This window comes from Musa acuminata, chromosome BXJ2-1 (genome assembly GCF_036884655.1).
Source record: "Musa acuminata AAA Group cultivar baxijiao chromosome BXJ2-1, Cavendish_Baxijiao_AAA, whole genome shotgun sequence".
Lineage (NCBI taxonomy): Eukaryota > Viridiplantae > Streptophyta > Magnoliopsida > Zingiberales > Musaceae > Musa > Musa acuminata.
The window spans coordinates 3,913,016-3,939,703 of record NC_088338.1 but is presented as its reverse complement, the minus strand read 5'-3'; the positions used below and the strand labels follow the sequence as shown (position 1 = coordinate 3,939,703).

Here is a 26,688-nt window from a genome sequence, read left to right as displayed (position 1 = left end):
CAAGAGAGTTAACTATAGAGTCCTAATGATTTCGAGATCGGCACCGATGACTCCATGCCGCATACCTTAGTTCCAGAATCAACAAAGGTCGATTCTGAAATTGGAACCGATGGTTATTGTTCGATCAGTTCCGATTTCAAATCATTATTTTTTATTTTTTTAAATAAAAAATACAAAAAATACAAAAAAATATTTTTTAAAAATAATAAAACATTTTAAAATTACAGAACCAAACGGTTCTAGTTTCTCAAATATACGAACCAGAATCGAACCATGGTCAGGCACCAACGTTTCCCTCCATTATTACCACGGATCGCTCAACGTCGGCCAGGCGGGGTCATTACCCGACGTGGTGCACCCCACCATGAGATCCCGCTACCACGAGCCCGACGTCCTCCTCCCCGTCTCCAAGCCCGATGGGCACTACGGCTCCGGGTTTGGGCATCGTGTCGACAACGTGATCGGCGTCGAGGCCACCACCATTGTCGTCCCAAGAAACGCCTATCGGGCCGTCGCTGAGATCTTTGTTGTCGGCTTCGCGGGTCAATGATGCGTTCCGCCAGGTCTGTGCGACCATCGACGGGAGATACGTGGGCGGGCGCGTGCCCTTCCCAGTAGGGTACCCCATCGCCATCAACCCGTACTTCTGGGCCTCTGTGACGGCCATCGGCGCCTTCGATATGCCATCCTGTGATCCCTGGGGCTGACGCTCAATGGACGGTTGCACGAGGTTGGGCTGGGGATAGGTGGAGGACAAGTGGTGTTCTAAAGCCGGTGGAGCTCGAAGAGGAACGAGTTCCATCTCCCACGCCGCGCAGAGGGCTTTTGGGCTATCGGATAAAATTTCGATACAACGGAGAGGAATTAGATCTTCCGTCGCTCCCTCGACGTAGAAGCCCTCTCCCGCTCGTCGTGCCGCTCCCCTTCCGTCGCAAGGACTCCACCTTGTCGTTTGCTGCTGCTGCGATCGTCCGACCGGCGTCGGCAATCCCAAGCAACAGAATGGTGACGATGGGGATGAAGGTATGAAATGACCATTTTGTCCAATAGCTAATCGCAACATCCACACGCGACATCACGTGCACTGTTTTTGATGCTTGCACGGTATGAAATGACCATTTACAACATCAATTTCGATTGCCACTGTGCGCAGCCCGCCAGAGTCCCTCTCAGCCCGGGGAAAGAGAACGGGGGATGTAAGGCACGACGACGGGCGAAGTCTGCCAGGTTGTGCGTGCGCGGACGCGTACGGAGCCCGACCATGCCGCTCTAGCGCTGCTCTTCAAGCAACGTGTCTTTCTCGTGCTTGTAATCGCAGATTGAATCGTCTCAAGAAACCATCGCTTGAGGAGTCGGTAACTAATTGTGATCTTTTCACATAATTTGTTGTGGCTCAAAGGGGAAGAAGAAGAAGAGGCAGGGAAGCGAAGCCGATCGAAGGTGGAGGAAGGACTTCTTCGCCCCTCCGCTGATCGCTTAATCCGTCTCTAGAAGCCTCTTTATGGTGGTGGAGGTGGAACGGGGGTGGCGGTTGTCTTCTACTCGGAGGACCCTCCCTGGCGTCGCCAACTGTAAGCACCCGTTCCTCCTCCTCCTTGTCGCCGTCGCTAATCTTTACCATTCTTGTCATCTTTTGATGATGTCGTGGCTTCTCTTGTTGTCTCGATTCTCGACTTCTTTCGACGGTGGCCGTGTCTTCGGCCGAAAGTTAACTTTCTGATTCATTCTGATGGGACGATCTGAGAACATGGGTTTTGCGTAGGGGTTTTTACTGTTTGATGCAGATTTGTTCTCCTTCTTGCTAGGGGTTTTTACTGTTAGCATTTTTAGATCATTTGGTATTGTCATGATTTGTTGTTGCCTATAAACATCGTATCCATAAAAGCCTCTGATCAATGTCTATTCATTTTATCCAGTCTTGGGTTGCTGGCAAGTTAGGGTCAGGAATTGCCACAGTCCATGTGATAGTTGCTCTGGAGATTCATCGATCACATAGGTTTAAAATGTAGTTATCCAGTTCACCATTTGCAGAGCTATTTATCATCCTCCTGTGGCAGACATGTCCAATCTGATATTGATATCTGCTGTTCTATAATTCCATTTCTCAAGTGGCATAGTGTTGTCTCTGGATAACGAGCCACTCTTCCACTATCAGATATAGCACTAGGAACACATTTGTTTAAAATTGAACTTTTACAAGCACTACCAGATGTGATACCGGTTATGCTTTTCTTTTTTCACTCTTTTTTTCTTCCTTTTATCAACGTCCTTATACCAAAATGCATCCTTGCAGATAAGGAGCCATGCACAAAAGTACTTTCTGAAGGTTCAGAAGAATGGTAGAAATGAACATGTACCACCACCTCGACCCAAGCAGAAAGCAGCTTATCCATATCCTCAGAAAGCTGCTAAAAATGGTAATCATTATTCAGAGTAGTTGTTGGCTTTGATGCTTACTGTGGCTAATAATTTTGCTTGCCCTTTTCTTTTAAATGGTGGCTCCCTAGATATGTCAAAACAAAAATGTACTTGTGAGTTCTGCCCATTTTGAACCAACATCATCGATGCATAGAGATCCTGCAACAATGGCTGTTTTTTTATTGGGTTCAGAGTTCTATCGAGCCTGTTACTTCATCTCATTCGACAAAAGGTCTGATAGTTTTATTTTAATATTTGTATTGGTGATTTGATCAAATATATTTTAGAGGTCTGGTAAGTTTGCAGATGATATAGTAAATTCCGGAGCTTTGACCATAAGCTCCTGTTGCTGAAGTACTGCTGACAGTCCCAGAACATGGCCTTCTTATGAAACAGTCGATCGAGGGAATCAGGTCACTTCTCTTCATGGTGAGTAATGTCTTCCACCACTTAAAAAATTTGCTGGATTTTCGATCCTGAATACAAATCACATCCCGACTTACGTACCTAAAAATATTGCAACAGTATCTCTAATTGTTATTGTGCTTGTTTGCTCATATTGCTTACCTTTCTTTTCTTTGTTTTGTGAAGTTATGCCAGATTTTGCTCAGGTGTACAGCTTTCTTGGCAGTGTGTTTGACCCTAATACAAGTGGCCATCTGCAAAAATTGAAAGCAACAGATCCAATCGATGATGAAACAGTAAGCTACTAGCAATTTGATCTTCTGCTTATAGTTTTCACATTCCTTGAAGAAAAAACAATTGATTAGTAACCATATTATGTATGTAGTTTAGACCGTACAATAAGGTAGTTTTTCAGTGTGATTTTTATTTGACTCGCTGAAGATTAATAATAATATTCGCATTCTTATGCATGTTCTTTTGTCAGAACTATCAGCACTCTTATAATAATAATGGTATTGATGTTATCGATTAAACTATAATAATGGTATTGATGTTATCACTATTATCACTGTCATTATGATTATTACGATCACTATTATCATTATAATTAATTTTCTCATCACCAATACCATTACTAATTCCTATAACTATGAACATTATTATTATCATATCATTACCATTATAATATCATTACAGTTATATCTATCAATGTTAACATCATTATCAAAGCCATTGTAATTCCGATTAACATTGACAATACCAACAGTATTACCATTATCATCAATAATAACATTATCATTTGTAATGATTAATATTGACGATAATGATAATGATTCTACAAACATTATTGGAGATAGTGTGGATTACACTATGGTGCATGCGATGCAGCCGCAAAAATTTCAAATTGCTTATGTTATCTAATCTGCCGAAGCAGTTTATTTCGTGTGATCAGTCCTCGTGGCTCGTGGGAACAGAGACATGTACTGTGCTTAGCGATGACGACGCCCAAGGCATTCACTAAATTTCTTTGGGCGGGTTCTACATAGCATCCTTGGACAGAAGGTTGTGGGAATGGATCTGCCGGGCATTCGTGAGGCCGTCGACAGCATCTCCTCTTTCAAACACAGCAGCAGCACCCATTCCTGAACCTGCATTGCACCATGTACAAAATTGCTCAGCCAAGACAAATAACTGCTTTTAGTACAGCGAAGAGGATAAGAATCGAATGGCGAGACCTATGCACATCGAGATGACTCCAAATCGGCAGTCTTTGCCCCTTCGTTTCATTTCATTTAGGAGAGTACTCACGCAGCGTGCACCTTCAGCAGACGAGGAAAGAAATTATAAGCTAGTCATGTCACAGTGACACCAGTAAAAACATCAAAAGTAATTTTAGACTTTGTGAATTCAACACCTAGGCAACAATACATCATAAGAAGAATGTTTTGAAGTGATTCAAGGGTGACATATGCATACTTATGAAATTGTTATCCACGAATGAATGCATGAATGGCATGTCTGTGAACTATCCTCTTTAAGGCACAACATAAAGCGAAGCAGTGAGATAAAAGGCTAATGATTCTGAATAGTTATCAATATAGAAACTAATAACTCGCATCTTAGCAGGACTCTGATATCTCGAAAAGGCTGGAACAAGTGAACATATCCTACCTACCCTTCTCCTTGAGTTGTCCTACAGCCCTAGTTGTGAATCCAAACATAGCCATGATCTATCCTTGAAAATTTGAGGCTATTGCATTGTGATCCAAATTCAAAATAATATAACTATTATTTGAATTGTCAGATGTGAGAAAATCTAGAATCTCAAGGAATGATTAGGCAGAGGGCCTTCAGCTAAGCACTTGATTTTTCTATTGGATCTCTACTTACCCTCAAGAATTTGCAGCAATGAAATAATCTTATGGTGTGCAGTCCCAAATTCCACTATGTTGAGAGTTTTTTCTTTGTTGGGCTGCTCTGTATGGAACTTAATAAACTATAAGCTCCATGACAACTATCATAACTAAACTAAGAAACTATCATATTTGGGCACCAAATTCTCTGACCTTTTTAAATTATCAGTCCCACTTCGGTAGACTAATTTTTTCTCCCAGCCGAGCCTTACCATTACCAACATCATCTCACATTGATCACATGCCTCCAATGCTAGTTAATATGCACAGATGCAAAAACCTATGCCTGGCAATTTCTACAAAGAAGAAATGACTAGTGACAAGTACCTGTTGCACCCAAGGGATGACCAAGAGCAATAGCACCTCCATTAACATTTACTTTTGCTGGATCGAGCTCCAGCTTCTTGCGGCAATATACGAATTGAGAGGCAAAGGCCTGCATGAAAGCAACACTAAGTTTCGAACTCTGCAATATCTACACTTAACGAAGAAAATAATAGCATTTATATGCAAAAATCACCTCATTTATTTCAAACAGATCAACATCTTCAATCTGCAGACCGGCAGATTTTACTGCAGCCGGAATTGCAATAGCTGGACCAACACCCATGACAGCAGGGTCCACTCCAACCGCAGCAAAACTCCTACAAACAGTTAAGTGAATATAACCAGTGGATCATCAAATAAAACTAGTCCGCAAGAGATCGGCGTGGACATCAACAGCAAATATAAATATAACATAAGCCTTAAAAGCATAAATACAAGCAACTTACTATCACGGACTTAGTTAAAATTGCTTAAGTCGTGAGGCACCTTTGCGGCAATATCACGGACTTAGCTGAAATTGTCTAAGTCGTGAGGTACCCTTGCGTCAATGTCACGGACTTAGCTAGGATTACCTAAGTCGTGAAGCATCCTTGTGCCAATGTCATGGACTTAACTAGAATTGCTTAAGTCATGAAACACCCTTGCGTTATTCGTCCGCAAAGGGTCAGCCTAGTTGTAACCTCGCTCAGGTCCCGTAGGACCTATAAAAGACCAAATTGATTAGTTCAAAAATGAGCGATAGACAAGTATCTACATCTTGCGAAGAGACAACTTTACAAGCAATTCAGCAAACACTTGGTGTGTAAGAGAGAAGAAAAAAATAAGAAAACAAGGACTTTAGAAGGCAAACGGATAGTCGCAAGTCCGCAAATGACTACTCACCCGGTGTCAGGTGCGATGGATAGTTCCCATAGATTTAACATGCTAACTTCTGAAATCCAAACAACGCCCAACACTACCCTAAACCCCCTATCTAGCCAGGTGTCACCTGAGGGGTTCCAGGGTGCTGAGATGGCTAATGTTTTACACCGCATCGCACCGCAGCCTATAGAAAACAAGCCATGACACGTGAAAACGAAGCCATTTTAGGGCAGTTTTACCCATTACGGTGAGCGATCGCTCTGCAACCTTGCGATTTGTTCCTGCTCACAATGTTCCAATAAAAACATACAAAACCGTGGCAAAACATGTTGCCTAGTATCTATACAAGCAAACAAAAGCGACAAATGGTTTGTTAACGAAGATGTTACGAGTGCGCAACAACCGTTCGTGACATTCTCCCCCACTTAAATTGTCGACGCTTGCTGGTAGGCTTTGATGACTACTTCATGTCGTAGGGCATCTTCAAGCTCCAAACTAGCTTTTGTTTGAGGAAGCTTTTGCAACTTCACTAAGTACTCGATCTACTCTACTCTGTTGGGTAGCTTTGTCTTGCGATCAACTAAACAGTTTCAACTTGCTTCTTATAGTTGGCTTTGGTTGGGGTAGTCGAGTTAGAACACTTCGGGAAGCATCTGCGGGTTTGAGTGGTAGGTTTTCAAGTTGCTTGCGTGGAAGACATTGTGAATTTTAAGCTACGTCAGCAGCTGCAACTTGTAGGAGACATTGCCTACACTGTTGATAATTGGGAAGGGTCCTTCGTACTTGTACACTAATCCCTTGTGCACTTTATGCCTAAAGAACTAGAGTGATGCTAATTGGAGCTTCACCAACATCAAGTCACCAACTTTAAACTCCTATGGTCACGTTCCCAAGTCTACCCACTTCTTCATCTTTTTTGTCACCTTCTCCAAGTAAGCCCATGCAATATCTGCTTTTTAGTGCCATTCCTTTGCAATGACCCTTCATGAAATAAATTAACATTGGAAACCCTATGTATGGATGATGAGATTCCATTGATACAGAGCCAATTCCAATAGACTCACTGAACGTTCCTATTGACGTGCATCTAGCAGAAATTGAAACTACGAATTTGCCAATTATGCATTGGACACTTTAACCATTCAGCCATGGATGCTTAATAGAGATCATCGTACATCGTGAATAACCAAATTCCAGTTGAAATGAAATCTTTAGCAGGAATCAATAAAACGACAACAATTCAAATCCCGGGATGTCGAATTGAGAGAGATCAAGAATTCTCACTACTTAGATTCATGGATCAAACTCAATTCAATGGGATCTTTCACTCACATTTTCTCCATCAAGAATGCTTTATGAAATTCTTTGACCCCCTAATTTGGAGTATCCTACTTTCACGTGATTCGTAGGGTTCAAAAAGTAATCGATATTTCACGATCAAAGGTGTAGTACTAGTAGCGGTCCTTATATCTCATATTAACAATCGAAAGATGGTCGAAAGAAAAAATCTCTATTTGATGGGGCTTCTTCATATACCTACGAATTCCATTAGACCCAGAAACGAGACATTGAAAGAATATTTTTGGTCTTCCAATATCAATAGGTTGATTGTTTTGCTCCTGTATCTTCCAAAAGTGAAAAATATTTCTAAGAGATGTTTCATGGATCCGCAAGAGAGTACTTGAGTTCTCCCAATAAATAAAAAGTATATCATACCTGAATCTAACCGGAGTTCATGGTGGTGGAGGATATGGATCAGAAAAAAGAGGGATTCCAATTATAAGATATCTACTAATTCTTTTATTCGAGTTAGTAAGAGAGATCTTAAAGTAAGAAATAGACCTCGAAGCTAAAAGAGGGTATCCTGAGCAATTGCAAGAATTGGGTTTATTGATATTCCTGGTATTGTAGATGCTATCACACATACAATCATACTCAATTTGATGGAATTGTTTGATTTTAAAAGAGTTCTATAATTTCGCACATAATGGGTTATTTCTTTATTTAGTCCTATCACTAATAACCTGATTATTTTTAGATAATAGGAGACATAAACAACGCTCATAAGGAGACATATTGAAACCAAGAAATATAGGCTTGCCTGCCATCCACACCAGAATAAATGTAGTTTTCCGAAAAAACCTGCTAGTGAAGGAAAGACCTCTTAGGGATAAGCAACATAGGGCTAAAGAAAGAGCCAATAAAGGATCTTTCATGTATCCTTTGTTATATATGAATTAACATAGGAAAAAAGTACAAAGTAAATTTAATTTGTTAATGAAATGAAAGAAATTTAACCTGAATACACCAAGTATAGGAAACCCTTTTTGCATTGCAACATCTCTCCTCATCAAGAGAACTGCTCCAGCACCATCACTTACTTGGCTAGAATTGCCTAAAACGAATAATCACATTTAAATAGCTAACAAGAGATCAATAGCTTGTAGTAAACTTATCATACAAAAAAGAACTGCTCCAATACCAGCAGTTGTACTTCCATCCTTTTTAAATACTGGTCTTAACTTTGCCAAACCAGATAGAGAAGTTTCTGGCCTAATTCCATCATCAACAGAAATGGTCACCTGCTTTTCCTCTCCAGTTTTTGGGTCTACAATCTTCAAAAAGTAAATCATATCATCAAAATGTGATATGATTGGTGCAATACCTTTAATCTTATGCCAATTATAAACACTTTCACAGGGTGTATGTTGGATACTACTGCAGCTATTGACGACTCAAGGCTAAAAGATATTCAGTTACTAAAATGTAAAATGAAAAAAAAAAACCTTTCAAAAAGTACTAAAAAGTACTGTAATAGTTTACCTTTGTGATCACTGGAACAATTTCTTCTTTGAATTTACCAGCAGCAGTTGCTGCAGCTGCCTTCCTATGAGATTCGACCTGGACATAGAAAAATAAGGTAGTAATGAATACAAGATGACGAAACTATTGATGAGACCAATATAATCAAAGGCCATAGACTCACAGCAGCCTGATCTTGTTCTTGTCTAGTCACACCATAACGAAATGCAACATTCTCGGATGTAATTCCCATCGGAAGAAGACAATCTTGGACTTGTTGAAACTTATTTACCTGAAGGACTCGAGGAAAAATGTATATAGCAGAGAATGAGAATATGGAAACTCACTTTTAAGTAACTAAACAAGGATCCGAAAATCATACTTTTGGATTTATCGAACCATCCCAAGCCACAGAATTTGCAGTCATTGACTCTAACCCAGCACCAATTCCTGCAATGGCAGAAAGAACAAAAAGATTAGAAGAATTTTTTTTATGCAAGCATGAAAACAGGTAAACTAAAAAAAAAATACCAATATCATAAAATCCAGCTTTAATAGAAGCAGCAACATCAGCAACTGCCTGAAGTCCCGATGAGCACTGCCTGTTCACTGTTCTAATTGGAACAGTTTCTGTTGGGGGAAAATATCATAAGATGTATCAAGATTGTACATAAGATGTCAGCATTATTAAAGAAAGCAGGGAGTCAAAGTACCAGGAAAACCAGCATAGAATGCTGCCATCCTGCATTCAGTCGCTCTTTGAGAGCCTGGTGCCAGTACCGTGCCAACCACAATATCACCCACTTCATTTGGATTCAGGTTAGTCTTATCCAACAATGCCTAAAAGAGAAAAAAATGCTTTTGACATTATCTCCACTTTGTAGGTACCATGCCATGAAACACAAATTGGTTATGAACACAGACCTTCAGCACAGCAGTAAGCAGCTCCTCAGGGTATGTATCCTTAAAACCCCCTCTTTTGGACTTGGAGATTGCAGTTCGGTATGCACTATTACAATAGGGTAAGTAGAATCAGGATAGAAGTAGAACTTACAAAAAGATAACAAATACATAGTGTGATCCATAGCAAATCAAAATTAACAAAATACTGGACTAAGAAAATAAATGAAACATGGTCACAATGCCCGACAGGAGGAAAGATGCCAGTACTCAAAGACCAACAAAAGCAAACTTAAAAACAAGAAATAAAATTATCGATGGTTTAAACTTTTGGAATGAATCATATTGACTACGATGAATCTTATATGCAGAAGGTGTTGACAAATGCTTTCAATAGTATCAGCCACGCATGACATTCTTCGGTGAGTGATGAAAGCTTGAAGCAAGTTGCATGATGTGTAGACGACTAATAAGTTTCTTCACAACAAAAACCAAATAAATGGTGTATCTAACTGATTTGCTCTTAGAACGCTCCGCTCATGTGACCGACACCAGATTTCCTCTACTGGAGAAAAGCATCAACATAACCAATCCCAAGATTTGCCTTCCAGTGCATGATCGCACTATTCTTCCCTATCTCCGTTCAACAAATAAGTCATACTACAGGCTTCCAAAAGTCTATACAGAACCAATTCCGATGGTCAACGCAAGCTATAGAAGACCAGATCTGCTTTAAGCACTGAGGAGAGATCAAGATATACGGAGAGCTTACGCGACAACCACGACGTCATCCCCAAAGGAAGAGTTCCATTGATAGGCCGCACTGTCCCCAGCGGCACATACAGAAGCCTGCCATCAAGAATCACAAAGGGAACGATCGAAGATAAACCTGACTTCTTCATATCAATAACCGTCCCTTGGATCAAGCGATCAGCCCCAATAAACAAACGAAAGCGACAATAGAATCAAGAAATCCCAGGGTTCCAAAAACCCTAGCAGATCCGATCCACACCGACCGAACGAGAAGAACAGGACCGCTTACCGAGACCAATGGCGAAGAAGAAGAAGGGAATGGTTGGAGGTGCTGGAGGAGCACTCGTTGCCGATTGATCGCCTTCTCCATCTCCTCGATTCCTCTCTCTCTCTCTCTCTCTCTCTCTCTCGGAGGATGCAAATAGCGCACGAGAACGAAGCTTTTGACCACGATCGAGATATTTGTAGTATATCCCATCCCATGCCCACGTGGCCGGTGTGGCAACAGATAACAGACATGGCATGATTCGGATTCGGATCTCGATCCACTCGTTGTCTTTAAATGTTATTATTCTGTCATAATATAAGGCATCTATTGGAACAATACTCTTTACTTACCTATTCTTTGATAATAATAGTATTAACAAACATATATAAATCAGTACAATTTTTCAAGCACTGAAGTGCATACATCCACATGGGTCCAATTGGACCCATTCCGGGCCATTATGTCCAGCAATTGCCTCTATCGTCTTCCCATTCTTTGGGCCGGATATCAATGCCGACAGCAATAACCCATCACAATTCAAAGTATGACATCAAATCAGCTTTTAAAAATATAAGAATATAAAGAAATCCAATTTATCTCATAATCAAATACTAGTATTATTCATATAATGATTCTATAATATGACTTATAGCTCCATCCTCAGATAATCTGGATAATTATTTACTCCTCGATCTCTTATCATGTTCAATATTATGTATCATGACTCGATCAATGTGATAATTAACTTAAGCACAAGTTAATGATAAAAAATATATCTCAAATAAATTTTAATGTTAGCATGTATTCCTTAACATGGAGAAATATTTATATTTATAATATTAGTCAATATTATTCATTTTATCTTATCATGTGATTGAATATTTATTTTTGTTTATGTTTAAGACTATTTAATTTTTTAGTATAATATTTTATATTTCTAAATAATCCAAAGGTTACATATAATTTTAAATATTTTAATTAAAACTATGATTTGAATAGTTTAATTAAAAATATTTTAATTAAAGTTTGTGTAAAAAAGATACAGAGTTACGTTAGCTCACTAATAACCAACATAAAATTATATCATATCTCATGAACACAAATCTAATATGATTTGATTAGTGTGATTCAGAAAAAAATTTACAGATACTAATATGAAATTTGTTAGAAGTTATAAGATTAAGACGCAAGATGGTCAAATTGTAGGGTTTTGATGAATTTGTTAGAAGTTATAAGATTAAGAGTGGGCTCCTAAAAAGTTAAAATGTGAGACTTAACGAATCCAAGGTTCTAGAATTATCCAAGGTTGATGTTGATTAGACATTGATGGCCAAGAGCCAATAATTTGGTTATGAAGTGACATCTCTGTCATGTATAGTCTCCTCATTAGATAATATTAACAACATTTGGCATTTATGTACAGCCAATCAACTCATTTCCATTTGCTAAGTTATGGTGTTTGAATCATATCATTGTCCTAATCATATACAATGATAATAATAACAACAATTCGGTTTTATAGTATGTGCATATGCATATGCCAAGAAGATCTATAAACATATTAATGAGACACCTATAAATGATGAATGAGAAGATGTAATAATGCATTACATCTATGAGAAAAAAAATAGAGCTAATCCTATAATTTTTTTACTCAAATCAATAAGGTAAATTAAAATATTCTTAATTAACTGAAGGTATTACTTTGTAGTGTATATATATCAATTAAAATATTATCGATGGTGACAGTGTGTGTATATATATATATATATATAAAAGGCTCATAAAAGGTTGGGAACATTCAAAGTGGATGGCTTCATGATGATGCCCTTCAAAGATTGGTGTGTGAGAAAAGAATGCTACCAATCTTCTAGAGGGATTCTCTGAACATTCTTGCTGGGAATTTGATGGGAGTCAATTTAGATCAACATCAAGGAAAGTGCTGTAATGATGTGCATATTTAACACTCCTATTCTTCCATCAACCCGACAAGTAACACTTTCTAGTATTCCTCTCATTATTTTTGACCCCCTATGCCTCTTCTTCTTCCATGCATGATCAAAATCATGTCCTTCCCTTTTGTTTCTTTAGTTTCAAATATTTAAACAGTATGCACTTTAAAATCCTTAAATATCAAATATTTTGCATATTTCACTTTTGTTGGTTCAATCAACTCGGCTTAGTCGCCACTAAACATGGTTGTGAATGAATTTAAAAGGTATTAAATTTTGAAAGATATAATTATTTTTTGTCTTTTATTTGTCTCCTTGTTTCTGTGTGTGTGTGTGTGTTAAACTTAGATTTAAAGAGATAAATAAAAAACTACTGATTTTTGGAGGAGGTATTAAAGGATATGGCAAAGAGTATTATGTGCATTGTGACCTTAACAAGGACAAGATTTTGTTTTATTATATATGATTTTATAAGTAAGTGGTCAAGATTTATTAAAAGGTCATGAATCTGATGCATACAAGAAAAATTTGCATATAAAGAGAAGTGCAGGCAGGACTAAGCATCAAAAGCATTGCTTTTAGCTTTTGCAATTGCAAAGCTCAAGGTCTCTTTATGCCTAGCTAGGTTGAAGTTAGTTTATTGAATCATATTATATTATGAAAATAAAAGACAAACCTAAAGATGAAGATCATATCAATGAAAGATATAGGAAGGATCAACATATTTAACCTTATATCTAAATATAGAAAAGTTATTTTCGTGACTCCAACCCTGATCTCTCATGTCAAAAAATAATAATAATTGTTATCACATAATACAATTTGGATTAAAAAAGAGAACAAAAAATTTCATCTTACAAATACAAGTATATATGTGCACAATTACAACAATCATTCATTGATAATTAATCTTTTTTCCTAATTAAATCTTAAGGTAAGGATTGCATTCTATCATGTCATAGATCACTTATTAGGCTAAGTGCCTACTGGTGGGGATTGTATCAAATGTAGATGGATATTGCCACAAAATTCAATGCTTTATTGTTAGAAACCTATATCAATTTAACTACCAAAGGAATTAACACTCATTTTCCCATTTAAATATAGATGTTTAGATGATTATGCTTGAAATATAGGAGAATTCAGATTTCTCCAGAATAATTAATTGAGAGGTAAGCTCTTGCATGAAGCCTATGCAATCTTCCAAGTAATCTCCTTACAACACTAAAATTTCGTCGCTCGTATGTCATATTTTCTTTTACTATTTAGGTATAATCCCAACAGAAGATAAAATAAAAGAAAATTATATTAAAAAAATATAAACATGTTTGGAGAAGCCAAGAGAAAAATTTTTTTGAACGTAAAAAGTTAGAGAATAAAACGAAAAAAAAATCACTTAAGATGGAATATAGATAGATGTTATAGTTGGAAATTTTAAGATAATTAATATTAATGGTGTAGAGAAAAGAAAAAGATAAAGATAAGACTTTAGTTGAAAATATAGATAAAGTTCAAATATATTTAATTTTAATAAAAAAGATTATATTGCACAAAGTTCAATCGTCAAAAATATTCATGACCAACTCCAATAGTTAAGATATTACAACATATGTTATTGTCATGTAAACTAGATTTTATCAAATAATAACAATAAGATACAAAAAAAAACCATGTAATTAGTGCCTTAGAAGTTCTTTTTTTATAAATGATAAATGATAAATGATAAAGTTGAAATTCGAAGATCAGTATCTATAAACCATCAAATCTTTATCGGCTAAACCAACTGATACTTTTATCGCTATTATCATTGGTAATTGCATCCAAAGTCAAAAAGCTTGAAGTGCATGCCATCGAGGCATCAACTACAGTCAGCCTAAGCAATATATAAGATTTCAGGAAGCAGCAGTAGCTGCCTGCGATGAACTCCGTACAATTCCTCCCTCTCAGTTGCAGAACTGGATTTGCGATCAAGCTGAGAGAAGGACGGGACATGCAACTGTTTCGGGACATACAATTCCTTGTCTCTTCCTTTTTTCCCTCAGCTTCTTTCTTCTGGTATGATTTCATGAAACCCTTTCAGCTCTAATGGCAGCAGTGGACTGATGCATGAAAATGGAGGAAAGAAAACGATTATACGCAGTGGGGAGATGGAGGGAGGAAGACAACCAGCGGTTGCCTGACATTACTTAGATCTCTGTCGGCCTAAACTTCTTCCATGGAGGAGGAGAGGACCAGAATCCAATCATTGAAAGAAGATTGCACTGACAGAGACTTCCGAAACATTACGTGGTTACATACGCACTGACACACAGATAGATACGTAGATTAGTACTGCAGCCTTCACTTATTCCTGCATGTTGCTGAAAGCCGCGCTACTTCTTCTTGCTCTTCTTCTCCTTCTCAGTGACCTCCAGGAGCTCCTCCAGCACCCGGTCGTCCAAGCACTCCAGCTCGATCACCTGCTTCCCGGCCCGCGAGGAACCGGCGCTGGCCTCACCGGGGAAGTTGAGGACGGCGAGGGAACCCCTCATCGCGAAGGCGGCTCGGTCGTAGGCCCGCGCCGCCTCCTCCGCGGTGTCGAACGTGCCGAGCCAGACGCGGGCGCCGTGCTGCGCCGAGTCGCGGATCTCCGCCGCGTACTTGCCCCACGGCCGACGCCGTACGCCGCGGTACCGCGTCGCCTCGCCCTCCTTCTCCCCTCCTCCTCCTCCTCCCCAGGTGGAGTCCGCCATGAATGACTGCTCCCTCCGATCCCCCACGGGGATTTAACAGCGGAGTCCGGGAGAGGGCGACGCATGGCGATTCTCCACGTGCGATGAAGAGAAAGGGAGGAGGGAATAGAATTGGATTTGGTTTCATTGTACATGGAAGGGTCAAAGAGGAGTGCCTCCCTCCATTTGTTTAATGGATCAAAGCAGCAGTACGTCGAACCCACAGAGAAGAACACCATGGTCAGAGACGGATGGGGTCCGATCATGATGACTGTCACATCCAAGGTTTCTCATGCACCATTTCTCTGAGAGCTCGAGCTGCTGCCGATATGGTGAAGTCATGGAGGGTGACGCAGCAGATGCTTGCATGCATGCACTTGCAGCTTCCACCACAAAAACACTTTGTTGATTCAAAAGTATTTTCCTATTTCTTGATTCTAAGTTTATACAAACGTTTTTGTTTCAAAATACCCTATGCAAAAGACGTAAGAAAAATAAATTCTTTTAAGATTTATATGAGAAGACATAATAAATTATTTATATTTTTATAAAAATAAGTCTTGCAAGAATTTTATTTTATTTTATTTTATTCATTGTATAGATTATTGTCTGGAATATCTAATTTCCCTTTTTTTTATCTTACAGTAAATAAAAGTTGTTTTAATGACATAATAAAAATGGATTTGGATAGTTAAAAACAATATGATTATTCCATATAATCGGATTTGAAATAAATTCGAATATGAAAATATATATCTAAATAATATGGAGTTTGGGGTACCAAAATAGTCAGCCAAGCTTCGTTTCGGATATCTTACTGGACCATACAGGTTCAATTATTTTGAGTATATGTCTAATCCCAATAGGCATAAACTATATGATTTAAATGAATTCAGAAAGGAAAATAAATATCCAAGTGGATTCGAGTTTGAATTGTTTACTGGGCCATAATTTTAGTTTTGATCCATTAATCCTGAATTAACATTATCGGTATGGTTTAGCTCTATAAATCAATTCAATGTAAAACTATAGGACTCGATAACCTACAATAAAATATATCAGAGATCTAATTAGATTTTGATTAAAGATTATGATATATAAGATTATATTATTGATAGGAGATATTCTGTCCCGTTCTCAATTTTAGACTGAACTATTCTTATCTATATAACAATATGATCTCATTATAAATTAACGATCGATATACGAGGTATTATGATATGATTTGATAAAGCATTGTTTCTAAATCTATGATATTGTTGGGTTTCAATCCAGATTAAAAGAAATTTCTCATGAATTTTTTTAATATTTAATTCTTTTTCCACTTTCAATATTAAATTAAATTTAGTTTGTCATATAATTGACATCAAAATTATATGCTAACGATTATGGTAGTAGATAAGTCATCCCTTTTTCTAGCTTTTTCCTCCTTTCTTTTCTCTTTTTCTATCTCTCGAATAAAAGTTTTCCAATCATAATTTTCTTTAAATATTTATATCTACAGTAGACAATGGAAAGCTAGTGTAGAATACTGTCCATAATAGAAAATCTTTTTATCCTTATATCATAAAAATGATGACTCTTTAATCGAAAGAGAAAGGTGTATAAACTAAAGATCGAGTATGATCGAATAGTACTAGAAGACGAATGGTGAAAGCTCGCGCAAAGTTGGAAGGGCTCAAACTAGTCCAACTTCAAAATCTACATCACTTTGGAGTCTCCTCGAAGTCCTTTTAACTTTTTTAACTCTAACGATGCCTAGTGAGAGATCCATGCTTCTATATTAGATATTTGACTAATTGCAACATAATTTATCATCTATTTTCTATATATATTTTGATAGATCTTTTAATCTTGTGACTCGTAGGATTATCAATTTTCGTATGACCCATGATCTCCCTCATTTTTTGTCATGAGGATTTTTGTACCCTCGATTTTTGTCCCACTGGTTCCCTTAATATAATAGTTTTTATTTAAAAAATAGTAAAATGTATATGACTAATCCAACTTATGTAGGCATTAAATAGGAAAACAAATAAATATATATTCAATTCTAATTAAAGTTCAAATTTGGAGGTCAGTATAGTTACTCTAGTTAGGGTAAAATTCACATGTCCACTTTCTATCATTACCATCACCAATCATCAAACGTGAAGAACCTACATTTCATTTGGATTCTACTAAACGACCACAGAATAATGTTTGATCTGTGGATTTTTTGGCCCACCAACATCTATGAATCGTACGATAGAGATCCTGTCGAGGAGACCAACGCAACACAGCGTCTCTTGTTAGAGATGAGACAAAAGCTCAAAACATGCCCGCACAAAAACCTTGATGAATCCAAATATGAGATCCATAAATTGGATTTGATTCAGATATAAATTACCATCATCATTGTATGCATTAAGAATACGAATGAATAGAATCTGGTCTCATCTATTTTTAGATGTATCTTAGTTGTTGTAGATGACCTAATGAATTTTGAGATGCTACAAAATGCATGTTTAAGTTTGTCTTAACACCATCTAATTTTTAGTTTAGATTTAATTATATTTTAGTCTATTAGAGGTTTAGTTTTGTTTGCATCTTCTCTAGATTTTTCTTTGTCCTTAAGTATACATATTGTAATTAGGAATGATGATATAATATTCTCCAATTTCATTCAAATCGGAGTTTGAATATTACCAAATGTTCGGATACCTCAATTTTGCTCTGACTTACATGTCTATCTTTCTTATTAAACACATCTTAAATATGACTTTCAAATATTCAAATACAATATAAATCGGATAGATCAGTACATTGTCATGCGACTTAATAATAAAATTACATTGTATTATAACCCAAATTTATTTTCATATTTTAAATAAGAATCTTATTGATCGTGATAATCTTCTTGTGGGTTCAAACTTAATCTTATATAAATCAAGCTACGATCGACACGAATTATTTGATTCAGAATTTGAACACTTTATTATAATCTCATATAATTTCTTGTCTCAATCACCGATACAATTTAAAAGTTTAACCTATCACTTCACACTTTACCATCTTTACAACTTCTTTCTAGTATTTAGAAGTTCGTCTAAAGAGAGAAGTGTAGTCTAAGAAAGAGAAGCTTTTAAGGGTTATCTCCTAAACCCATAAAAATGAGAAATAGTGTAAAAGGATAGTTGATATTTACCCATTAAAGAAAGATTGTTAGTGGATGTCGATGGGCTCGACGAAAGATAAATCGAGAGTGAACGTAGGACATAACGACCGAAGCACTATAAAATAATTTATATTTCTATTTTTCTATTTATCTTTATTACAAACTACTTTACTTTCTCGTTACTTTCGATGCACATACTTCCGTATACTTTCAAGTTAACATCTTTCTAATATGATTTTTCATTTAACGAAAGTTTTTCAAACTGATGATTTTAACGAAAGTATTAATTTACCCCTCCTCTTAATACCGACTCGATCCTAACAATATGGTACTGAAAGAGAAACTACAAAGAATACATTGTAGATAGGGTAAAACAGAAGTTTTGAGAAGCTTTAGGTGTATATTCATGATGTCTCTATGAGACTCTTACATAAAGATTAATCTTTATAACTTCATCCATCTTTTCATGAATATTTTCCAGCAACCTAAATCGATCTGACCCCTCCGATTGAGTCCCTGTCTTTGACACATCTTGCCAACTACTCAAAGTAGCAGACACCAAAGCAAGACATGAACGTAGCAGTCGAAGCTATGGCGTTTTCTGCTGGCCTCACCTCATACCAAACCTAAACAAAATATTCTTCTGGGAGGCTGGTCCACGATCTCTTCTTTTGAGGTGGCAATCTGAGTTGGTTGACATGCCGATGAGATGGTGATAAGCCTTTATGGGAAGCTTCCAAAAACCAAGGACAAATCGAGGACTTGCTTCTTTGTGTACCACAGGAAAGTTGTGACATGATGTAGATCGCACTGAGAAAGTAATTTGAATCCTACTTTATATACATGTATATATAAAAATTGTATTAATCTAATATCTTCATTTACATACCTTAAACAATACTTTGATAATGATGTATCAGACACATTTATTAAGGATTTAAAATCTCACCTGATATATTTTTACATCTTAAGCATTGATATGATTATAATATACTAAATTAACTTATCAAATATTGATAGTTTAAAATCTCATCCAATATTTTTTTTATATTAAATATTGATTTAGTGGTATGTATCAATTTTTTATATTAAAATTAATAGTTTGGAACCTCATTCAATATATTTTTGAAGATGTTAGATAGTATAGTTGATAAAGACTTCAACAGTATATTATAAAGTCTTGATTCGAATCTCGTCTTCGTAACTTATTATTTGTTAAAAAAAAATCTTCGTACAAGTCATTAGTTTATGTTTGATGTGCAAAATTAATTCAAGTGTATTTGGTCTGACTAATTTAACCCATAGCCTCCTCTAATACCATATGATATGAAAAAACATTGTGAGATAAATTTGGAGACTAAAGAACTTAAATTTAGTAGGAATATGATTGACTTTATATGATATAATTCAAGTGACATTAAAAGAAGAATTAAAGATGTAATTAATTTGGATATATAAAAAGTATTGGAGAAATCGATGAAAATATATGATGAAGCAAAAAATTGGGAGATTCATACTCCATATTATTATATGTTTATTTTCGTCATTAATATGGATAATAGAATCATGTTATGATGCGCATCAAGTCATCACGTAACAGCTTGGCTATGTGTCAGTAAGACTGTGGCTGGACTGCTATAAACACCCTTCACTCCTCTCGCTCTCTCTCCTCACTGCGTATCTCATCTCTCTCTCCATCTATATATTATCCTCAGTGAGAGACAGAGAAGGCCGCTTGCACCGCCGTCCGCATCAGAGGAGCCGAGGGGACACAACGAGACATGGGGACGGTGCCCATGGATCAGCAGCCCCTCCTGCACAACGTGGGCGAAGAGAAGGGGCGGCCGTGGAGGAGCAAAGGAGGAGGGATGACTGTAGCCGCCGTCGAGGCGGTTGAGAAGGAGGATAGCCCTCCGGTGCGGGGGTTGCGGGACGCGTGGGAGCTGTTCGGGGCGGAGTCCAAGAGGCTGTGGTGCATTGGCGCCCCCATCGCGTTCAACATCATCTGCCTCTACGGCTTCAGCTCCTCCACCCAGATCTTCGTCGGCCACATCGGCAACCTCGAGCTCTCCGCCGTCGCCGTCGCCCTCAACGTCATCTCCACCTTCTCCTTCGGCTTCCTCGTACGCCCTCCTCCTCGCCCTCGTACTTTTGACTCCGTAATAACTCCTCGCCGTTCTCTCGCCTCTCCTCTCGCCGTAAATTAGGCACAGTTCCACCGCTACCACGGATCCGCTGACCCCTCTCAGACTCCGAACAGCTTTAAATTAGGGATAGCACATACGTGGCAAACTTCCATTCCTTATTATGCAGAAAGCGTGCATACACCCATCGGCGGATGGAGCAGACTCCGTGCATCGCGGATCTAGAGCTACTCGAATTACTGTTATGTGGGCCTAATTATATATATATATATATATATATATATATATATATATATATATATATATATATATATATATATATATATATATATTCTCACACGGATAATGACTCCTTTGTGCTTTAGCTTTAAGATTTGTGTTTTTCTGGGGAGGTTGATTCAGGCACTGGTAGACTCAGTACGTCATCGTGAGCTTATGTTCTGAGGAGCTGACAACAGTGTACGCTATCCATATTAGCTCGGCATGGGGAGTGCACTGGAGACGCTGTGCGGGCAAGCCTTCGGGGCGGGGCAGGTGGAGATGCTGGGCGTGTACATGCAGCGGTCCTGGATCATCCTCGTGGCGGCCGCCATCCTCATGTGCCCGCTCTACCTGTTCGCCGCCCCGCTGCTGAAGCTGATCGGGCAGCAGGACGAGATAGCCGAGCTCGCCGGCAAGTTTGCCGTCAGCATCATCCCCCAGATGTTCGCGCTGGCCATCAACTTCCCCGCCCAGAAGTTCCTGCAGGCGCAGAGCAAAGTGGTCGCCCTCGCCTGGATCGGCTTCCTCGTCCTCCTCCTCCACGTCGCCCTGCTGGCCCTCTTCGTCTTCGTCCTCGGGTGGGGCTTGTGGGGGGCGGCTGCGGCCTACGACATCTCGGCCTGGCTCGTCTCTCTCGCCCAGGTCGCCTACATCGTGGGCTGGTGCAAGGACGGGTGGACCGGTCTCTCGTGGACGGCCTTCAGGGATTTGTGGGCGTTCGTCAGGTTGTCATTCGCGTCCGCGGTCATGCTCTGCCTCGAGATCTGGTACATGATGATCCTCACCGTGCTCACCGGCCACCTCGACGACGCTGAGATCGCCGTTGGCTCCATCGCCATCTGGTAAGCTCGCTCATGCATGCAGTCATCCTTCGGCTTCTCCCACTGCCGTTGACAGTCCACCTCCCCTCCCCTCCACAGCATGAACATAAACGGATGGGAGGGCATGATCTTCATCGGACTCAACGCCGCCATAAGGTAGAAGCACCAGCCACCGTATCAACGCTGCATGCCATAAGGTTGCTCACCGATTCTACTATCTTGCACCACCACACAGCGTCCGGGTGTCGAACGAGCTGGGATCGGGCCGGGCCAGGGCGACCAAGTACGCCGTCGCGGTGGTGCTCGTCCAGTCTTTCGCCATCGGCCTCCTCTTCATGACCACCATCCTCGTAACCAGGGACTACTTCAGCGTCATCTTCACCAACGACAAGAACATGCAACGAGCAGTCGCGGAGATCGCGTATCTCCTGGGCATCACCATGGTGCTCAACAGCATCCAGCCAGTTATATCAGGTAAGCATGGATGCCCATTTCGGGATCGATGATGATGTTTGCGTGGGAGAGAAAGTGAATGCGTGAGCAATTCGAGACAGGAGTGGCTGTTGGAGGTGGGTGGCAGGCTCTGGTGGCTTACATCAACCTGGGTTGCTACTACATCTTTGGCCTTCCTCTAGGGTTCCTCATGGGTTATCTTCTCCACTGGGGAGTGCAGGTACGTACATAGATCAACCTTGTGCTAGTGACATACATCGGCATCCGAGATGGAGACATGAAACTGTTCTACCGCTCATTCTTCTGCAAGAGCTGCTCTGACACACGAGTGTATTGATGATGCCAGGGGATATGGCTTGGGATGCTTTGTGGAACCCTTGTCCAGACACTGATTCTGCTGTTCATAATCTGGAAGACAGATTGGAAGAGCGAGGTAAAAGGTTTTACACAAACCTACTGTTCCTGCTGCTTTATCATTGCAGTTCATGGATGATATCTCACAGCTGGTGCCATTGCAGGCAGCCCAAGCTGCGGAACGTGTGCTGTTGTGGGGTGGGCAAGAAGAGGACTTGAAAGGACATGCATGAGATGGCTTTGTGTTCTCCATGGCCATGAGATTTGGTTGCCATTTTCTGAGGAAAATGGATTTCCATTATGATGGCATCTTTTGTTTTCCTTTTCTTGTTCTTTAAATAAAGAAGGGTGCTGCAGTGGAATCTTTTAGCATTAGAGATAATAAACTAAGTCAATTAAATTACGAAGAAGAATTGAAGGATTTATGTCTTTCTCTCTCACATGATATATGTATAATTTGATGATATAATTGACTAATTAACTTAATCTATCTTAACTCATCACCTAATTTGATAGTCTTACATTGGCCCAAAATACTTAAACTAATAGAATAAGCAACTATTAATCTAAAGAGTTTTCACTAATATATTAATTTAGTGAACTTGAACTCCTCATTCAAAATGCTATTTATAATGTTTTTTTTTTGGCAACAACTAAGTACAATAATTCCATATATCACATTATGTCGTAAAAATAAAATTCGTATGTCTTAACTATTTAGAGGTAAATATATTGATCAATTTCTATTATTTAGCTTTATTAAGAGATTTTTTGTTCTTCCATATAAGAAAATTCGATTACGACGAAATCTTTGCTAAATGTTCCAACAATTCTTCCTCAATATGAACAAGCAAATTAATTTATTTTCTATCCACTGGGAAAAATTTTCTTTTGAAGTTAAAGAAATATATATCCAATTCACAAGCATTCATAAGTAGTATCAAAAGAAATGAAAATTTTCTTCCATAAAAACGCAAAATGATATATCAAATAGATCAAGTGAACAAACTCCAATTTTCAGCAAAGATAATTGAAATAATGATGCTGATTGGTGCCTATTCCATAAATCTAAACCATCAATGCAATTGGCAACATTATGTGATAGTCTTTAATATCAAAATGTGTTAGGATTGAGTAAAGAAAAAAAAAAATTCATTTACTTTTTTCCATTCCTTCTTTAAATTTTCCGGATTCTGCAATTTCAATGTTGGAAATTGATGTTTGACCATTTGAATCATTACTTCCTTTTCTATTTTTATTATTTTATTATTTTCTTTTTTTAATATCTACGTTTTCAAGGTTGAAATTTGATGTTTGGACCGGTCTTCCATATGCACTTTTTGCCATATATATTACTACCCAAATCTATCCTTTGATCTTATTGCCACAGATAACTCTCAATGTTGCTGCTGAAAACGAGTGCAGCACACAACCGGCATTGGATCATCCTGGTTTTGTCCAACGACTGCAATCTCAGTGTGCTTCTTCCAACCACCACGCCCCCATGTCTCCTTCTTGCTGAGCTCTTATCCAATGAACACACGACTCCCCCTAAAATAATCCTCACCTGCTCCCCCTCCCATTGGCATGATCAATCCATGGTGGATCGACAAAGAAAGAAGAGGAAGCTGTACTTGATTCAATAGAATACGCTATTAGTAGCTTATTATAATGCTAAAGAAGATGGAGTGGTGTGTTCTTTTGGGTTGGGTGGCACTTGAGGAAGGCTCATGTAGGGGTGGACGTCTCTGAGTACGTAGTTGACTTGCATCTCCCTCGTTTCCTTATCCTTCGAGCTCGGGGCGCTGCAGAGATCTCCTCCCATGGCGGCGTTTGAGCAGCAGATGGACGCCCAACGCCGGGATCTGCTGTACCACCTCGCCGTCCTGAACGAGAAGGTGCAACAGGTGCAGTCCCTCGTGGGCCTCGTCGTCTCGCCCGAGCTCCTGCGGCAGGAGCCCCTGGATGCGGTGGTGTCCGGCGCCCGTAGCCTGGTGCAGGAGATTATCGTCGCCGCCTCCTCCATGATGCACGCCTTGCAGCAGCAGCAGCAGCAGGAGGAGGAGGAGGAGGAGAAGGAGGAGGAAGAGGAAGAGGAGAACGAGGCGGTCGGTTACGAGGCCACCGGCGCAGCTCTAGACCACGATCTCCACAGACTATTAGATGGAGTCCTCGAGTGCAGCGTCGGCGGGGAGGGCGGATCGCGGTGCGAGATCGTCGAGGTGGACGCGGCGGATCTGCTGGCCAAGTACACGCACTACTGCCAGGTCTGCGGCAAGGGGTTCAAACGCGACGCCAACCTGCGGATGCATATGAGGGCGCACGGCGAGGAGTACAAGACGATCACCGCCCTGGCGAAGGGCGCGCCACCACCAGCTGCAGGGGCGGCGAGGAGGTACTCGTGCCCGCAGGAGGGGTGCCGGTGGAACAGGAAGCACGCCAAGTTCCAGCCGCTGAAATCGATGGTGTGCGTGAAGAACCACTACCGGCGGAGCCACTGCCCCAAGATGTACGTGTGCAACCGGTGCAACCGCAGGCAGTTCGCGGTGCTCTCCGACCTGCGTACCCACGAGAAGCACTGCGGCGACCTCAGGTGGATGTGCTCCTGCGGCACCACCTTCACCCGGAAGGACAAGCTAATGGGCCATGTCTCCCTGTTCTTGGGCCATACGCCACTCCCCAATTGCCTCGCCAAGTGAAGCGTATCCATCTTAATTTCTCATATGTAATATATGATAGAGGTAGATTTTGATGTACTATGATATTGATGTTGATGAGGTTGGATTGTTATGGAGACATGAGAGGCTAATTAAGGGTTGGGAGATGGCAACTCCTTACATGGGTGAAATGGTGGCAACTTAAATCTTGGTGGGTATATCGATCCATTTTTTTTGTTGGGAAAACCAATTAGAATTAGGTTAATGATATTTAGAATCTAAATTCAGATATCCAAATTCGAAGAAACTTGTGCTAAAAAAATGTTATTTAGATTATTTAATGATAAAGGGCCAAAAGACAAATGAATAGCTAAATAAATGAACCACGACATCTTCTTCGCTATATCAAACGATCACCTAAAACCAGGAAGCCATTGGCGCCTTAAATAGTAAGCAGGAAGAAGAAGGCACGACGTGCGTGCACGGGCTTAAAAGACCTCGGCCACGTCCTGCATGAGACCAGGGTTGGCACGGCAGAAGGCCGAGAACTCCTGGAAGTCGATGTATCCGTCGCCGTCGGTGTCGAGCTCGGCCATCATGCGCCGGATCTCGTCGGGGGCGGTGGAGCCGAGGACGCGCAGGGCCTCTCCCAGCTCCGCCGAGGAGATCTTCCCGTCGTCCTCCTCGGCGCCGAAGCGCTTGAAGACCCTCTCCATCTCCGGTGTCACGTCGCCCATCTTCCTTCTTCTCAGCCTTGCTTGCTTCTGTTGGATTTATCTCGGTGCTTGCTGTTGTTTGAGTAAGATTAGAGAGGAGAGAAAGGGGAATATATGTGGACGGAGAGAAGGCATGTTAGCGCAATAAATATAGGAGTCGATGGCGAGGTGGTTGGATCTCCCTTTGGAATCGGGGTTTGGTTGTAGAATTGTTCCTCTCTCTCTCTCTCTCTCTCCCCATGTAAACAGATGTATTTATTTTTTGTAAATTTTGATAATATATATATATATATCCCTTTTAATATTATTTTTCAAACTCGTAATATTAAATTCGTTCACATACATCCCTCCATCAAGAAAACTCAGGTTAATCATAAATAACTGTAGTTTAAAAAATATACCTAAATATCTATAATATCCCTAATATTCTTATGATCATAATATTTTCTTAAAAAAATTAATCTCTCCTTTGAGCTTCAATCAATAGCCAAATGATAATTAATTGACCAAGAAAACATGATAATGTATATATATATATATATATATATATATATATATATATATATATATATATATATATATATATATATATATATATATATATATATATATATATATGCAACTTTTCCTAAAGAATCAATATCTCAAATAATCAGTTAGATTATCAAATTAATATGAGATATGAGGGGGAGGGGGATTAATTTCACATAATCGAGACCACTGCAGCTGTACTGGTGCAAAGTTTCCACCCAAACACTCCAAACTTGGCCTGGCCAGATCAAGTTATTGAGAGAAACCCTGCATGTGAGGAAGCA

General features: G+C 39.4%; 5 protein-coding genes and 1 long non-coding RNA gene across 6 annotated transcripts; 3 read left to right on the top strand and 3 right to left on the bottom strand.

The window, feature by feature from the left end:
- Positions 1 to 1,431: 1,431 nt before the first annotated feature.
- LOC135598501 (uncharacterized) lies at positions 1,432 to 2,658 on the top strand. The gene is made up of 3 exons (XR_010481576.1): positions 1,432 to 1,571; positions 2,294 to 2,417; positions 2,508 to 2,658. It is a non-coding gene; the product is annotated as an uncharacterized LOC135598501 (long non-coding RNA).
- Positions 2,659 to 3,543: 885 nt separating this feature from the next.
- LOC135598500 (3-ketoacyl-CoA thiolase 2, peroxisomal-like) lies at positions 3,544 to 10,829 on the bottom strand. The gene is made up of 14 exons (XM_065092356.1): positions 10,669 to 10,829; positions 10,399 to 10,475; positions 9,651 to 9,735; positions 9,440 to 9,566; positions 9,258 to 9,356; positions 9,109 to 9,176; positions 8,911 to 9,018; positions 8,748 to 8,825; positions 8,407 to 8,539; positions 8,223 to 8,319; positions 5,257 to 5,380; positions 5,064 to 5,172; positions 4,059 to 4,142; positions 3,544 to 3,971 (listed from the first exon to the last, which is right to left on the bottom strand). The coding sequence occupies exons 1-14, from the start codon at positions 10,747 to 10,749 to the stop codon at positions 3,862 to 3,864; spliced, it is 1,380 nt and encodes a 459-aa protein (XP_064948428.1). The 5' UTR covers positions 10,750 to 10,829; the 3' UTR covers positions 3,544 to 3,861.
- A 3,932-nt stretch (positions 10,830 to 14,761) lies between these two features.
- LOC135597913 (ethylene-responsive transcription factor ERF096-like) lies at positions 14,762 to 15,331 on the bottom strand. Its single transcript, XM_065091421.1, has one exon. It carries the CDS (start codon positions 15,329 to 15,331, stop codon positions 14,972 to 14,974), a length of 360 nt encoding a protein of 119 aa, XP_064947493.1. The 3' UTR covers positions 14,762 to 14,971.
- Positions 15,332 to 20,143: 4,812 nt separating this feature from the next.
- LOC135598498 (protein DETOXIFICATION 35-like) lies at positions 20,144 to 22,875 on the top strand. The gene is made up of 7 exons (XM_065092355.1): positions 20,144 to 20,590; positions 21,089 to 21,714; positions 21,793 to 21,849; positions 21,929 to 22,167; positions 22,248 to 22,366; positions 22,493 to 22,579; positions 22,665 to 22,875. Exons 1-7 carry the CDS (start codon positions 20,249 to 20,251, stop codon positions 22,731 to 22,733), a joined length of 1,539 nt encoding a protein of 512 aa, XP_064948427.1. The 5' UTR covers positions 20,144 to 20,248; the 3' UTR covers positions 22,734 to 22,875.
- Positions 22,876 to 24,234: 1,359 nt separating this feature from the next.
- LOC135598496 (protein SENSITIVE TO PROTON RHIZOTOXICITY 2-like) lies at positions 24,235 to 25,274 on the top strand. The gene has a single exon (XM_065092352.1). The coding sequence runs from the start codon at positions 24,324 to 24,326 to the stop codon at positions 25,197 to 25,199; it is 876 nt and encodes a 291-aa protein (XP_064948424.1). The 5' UTR covers positions 24,235 to 24,323; the 3' UTR covers positions 25,200 to 25,274.
- A 246-nt stretch (positions 25,275 to 25,520) lies between these two features.
- Positions 25,521 to 25,997, bottom strand: LOC103985032 (polcalcin Phl p 7-like). The gene has a single exon (XM_009402648.2). It carries the CDS (start codon positions 25,892 to 25,894, stop codon positions 25,646 to 25,648), a length of 249 nt encoding a protein of 82 aa, XP_009400923.1. The 5' UTR covers positions 25,895 to 25,997; the 3' UTR covers positions 25,521 to 25,645.
- Positions 25,998 to 26,688: the final 691 nt, after the last annotated feature.

Excerpts from the sequence above, each read along its gene's own strand:
- LOC135598496 (XM_065092352.1), top strand. The coding sequence starts at position 24,324 with ATGGCGGCGTTTGAGCAGCAGATGGACGCCCAACGCCGGGATCTGCTG.
- LOC135597913 (XM_065091421.1), bottom strand. The coding sequence starts at position 15,331 with ATGGCGGACTCCACCTGGGGAGGAGGAGGAGGAGGGGAGAAGGAGGGC.
- LOC135598500 (XM_065092356.1), bottom strand. The coding sequence starts at position 10,749 with ATGGAGAAGGCGATCAATCGGCAACGAGTGCTCCTCCAGCACCTCCAA. Across the intron at positions 8,540-8,747 it reads TTGTTCCAGTGATCACAAAG|ATTGTAGACCCAAAAACTGG; the intron begins GTAAACTATTAC and ends TACTTTTTGAAG. Across the intron at positions 8,320-8,406 it reads GGATGGAAGTACAACTGCTG|GCAATTCTAGCCAAGTAAGT; the intron begins GTATTGGAGCAG and ends TATTCGTTTTAG.
- LOC103985032 (XM_009402648.2), bottom strand. The coding sequence starts at position 25,894 with ATGGGCGACGTGACACCGGAGATGGAGAGGGTCTTCAAGCGCTTCGGC.
- LOC135598498 (XM_065092355.1), top strand. The coding sequence starts at position 20,249 with ATGGGGACGGTGCCCATGGATCAGCAGCCCCTCCTGCACAACGTGGGC. Across the intron at positions 20,591-21,088 it reads CCTTCTCCTTCGGCTTCCTC|CTCGGCATGGGGAGTGCACT; the intron begins GTACGCCCTCCT and ends TATCCATATTAG. Across the intron at positions 21,715-21,792 it reads GTTGGCTCCATCGCCATCTG|CATGAACATAAACGGATGGG; the intron begins GTAAGCTCGCTC and ends TCCCCTCCACAG.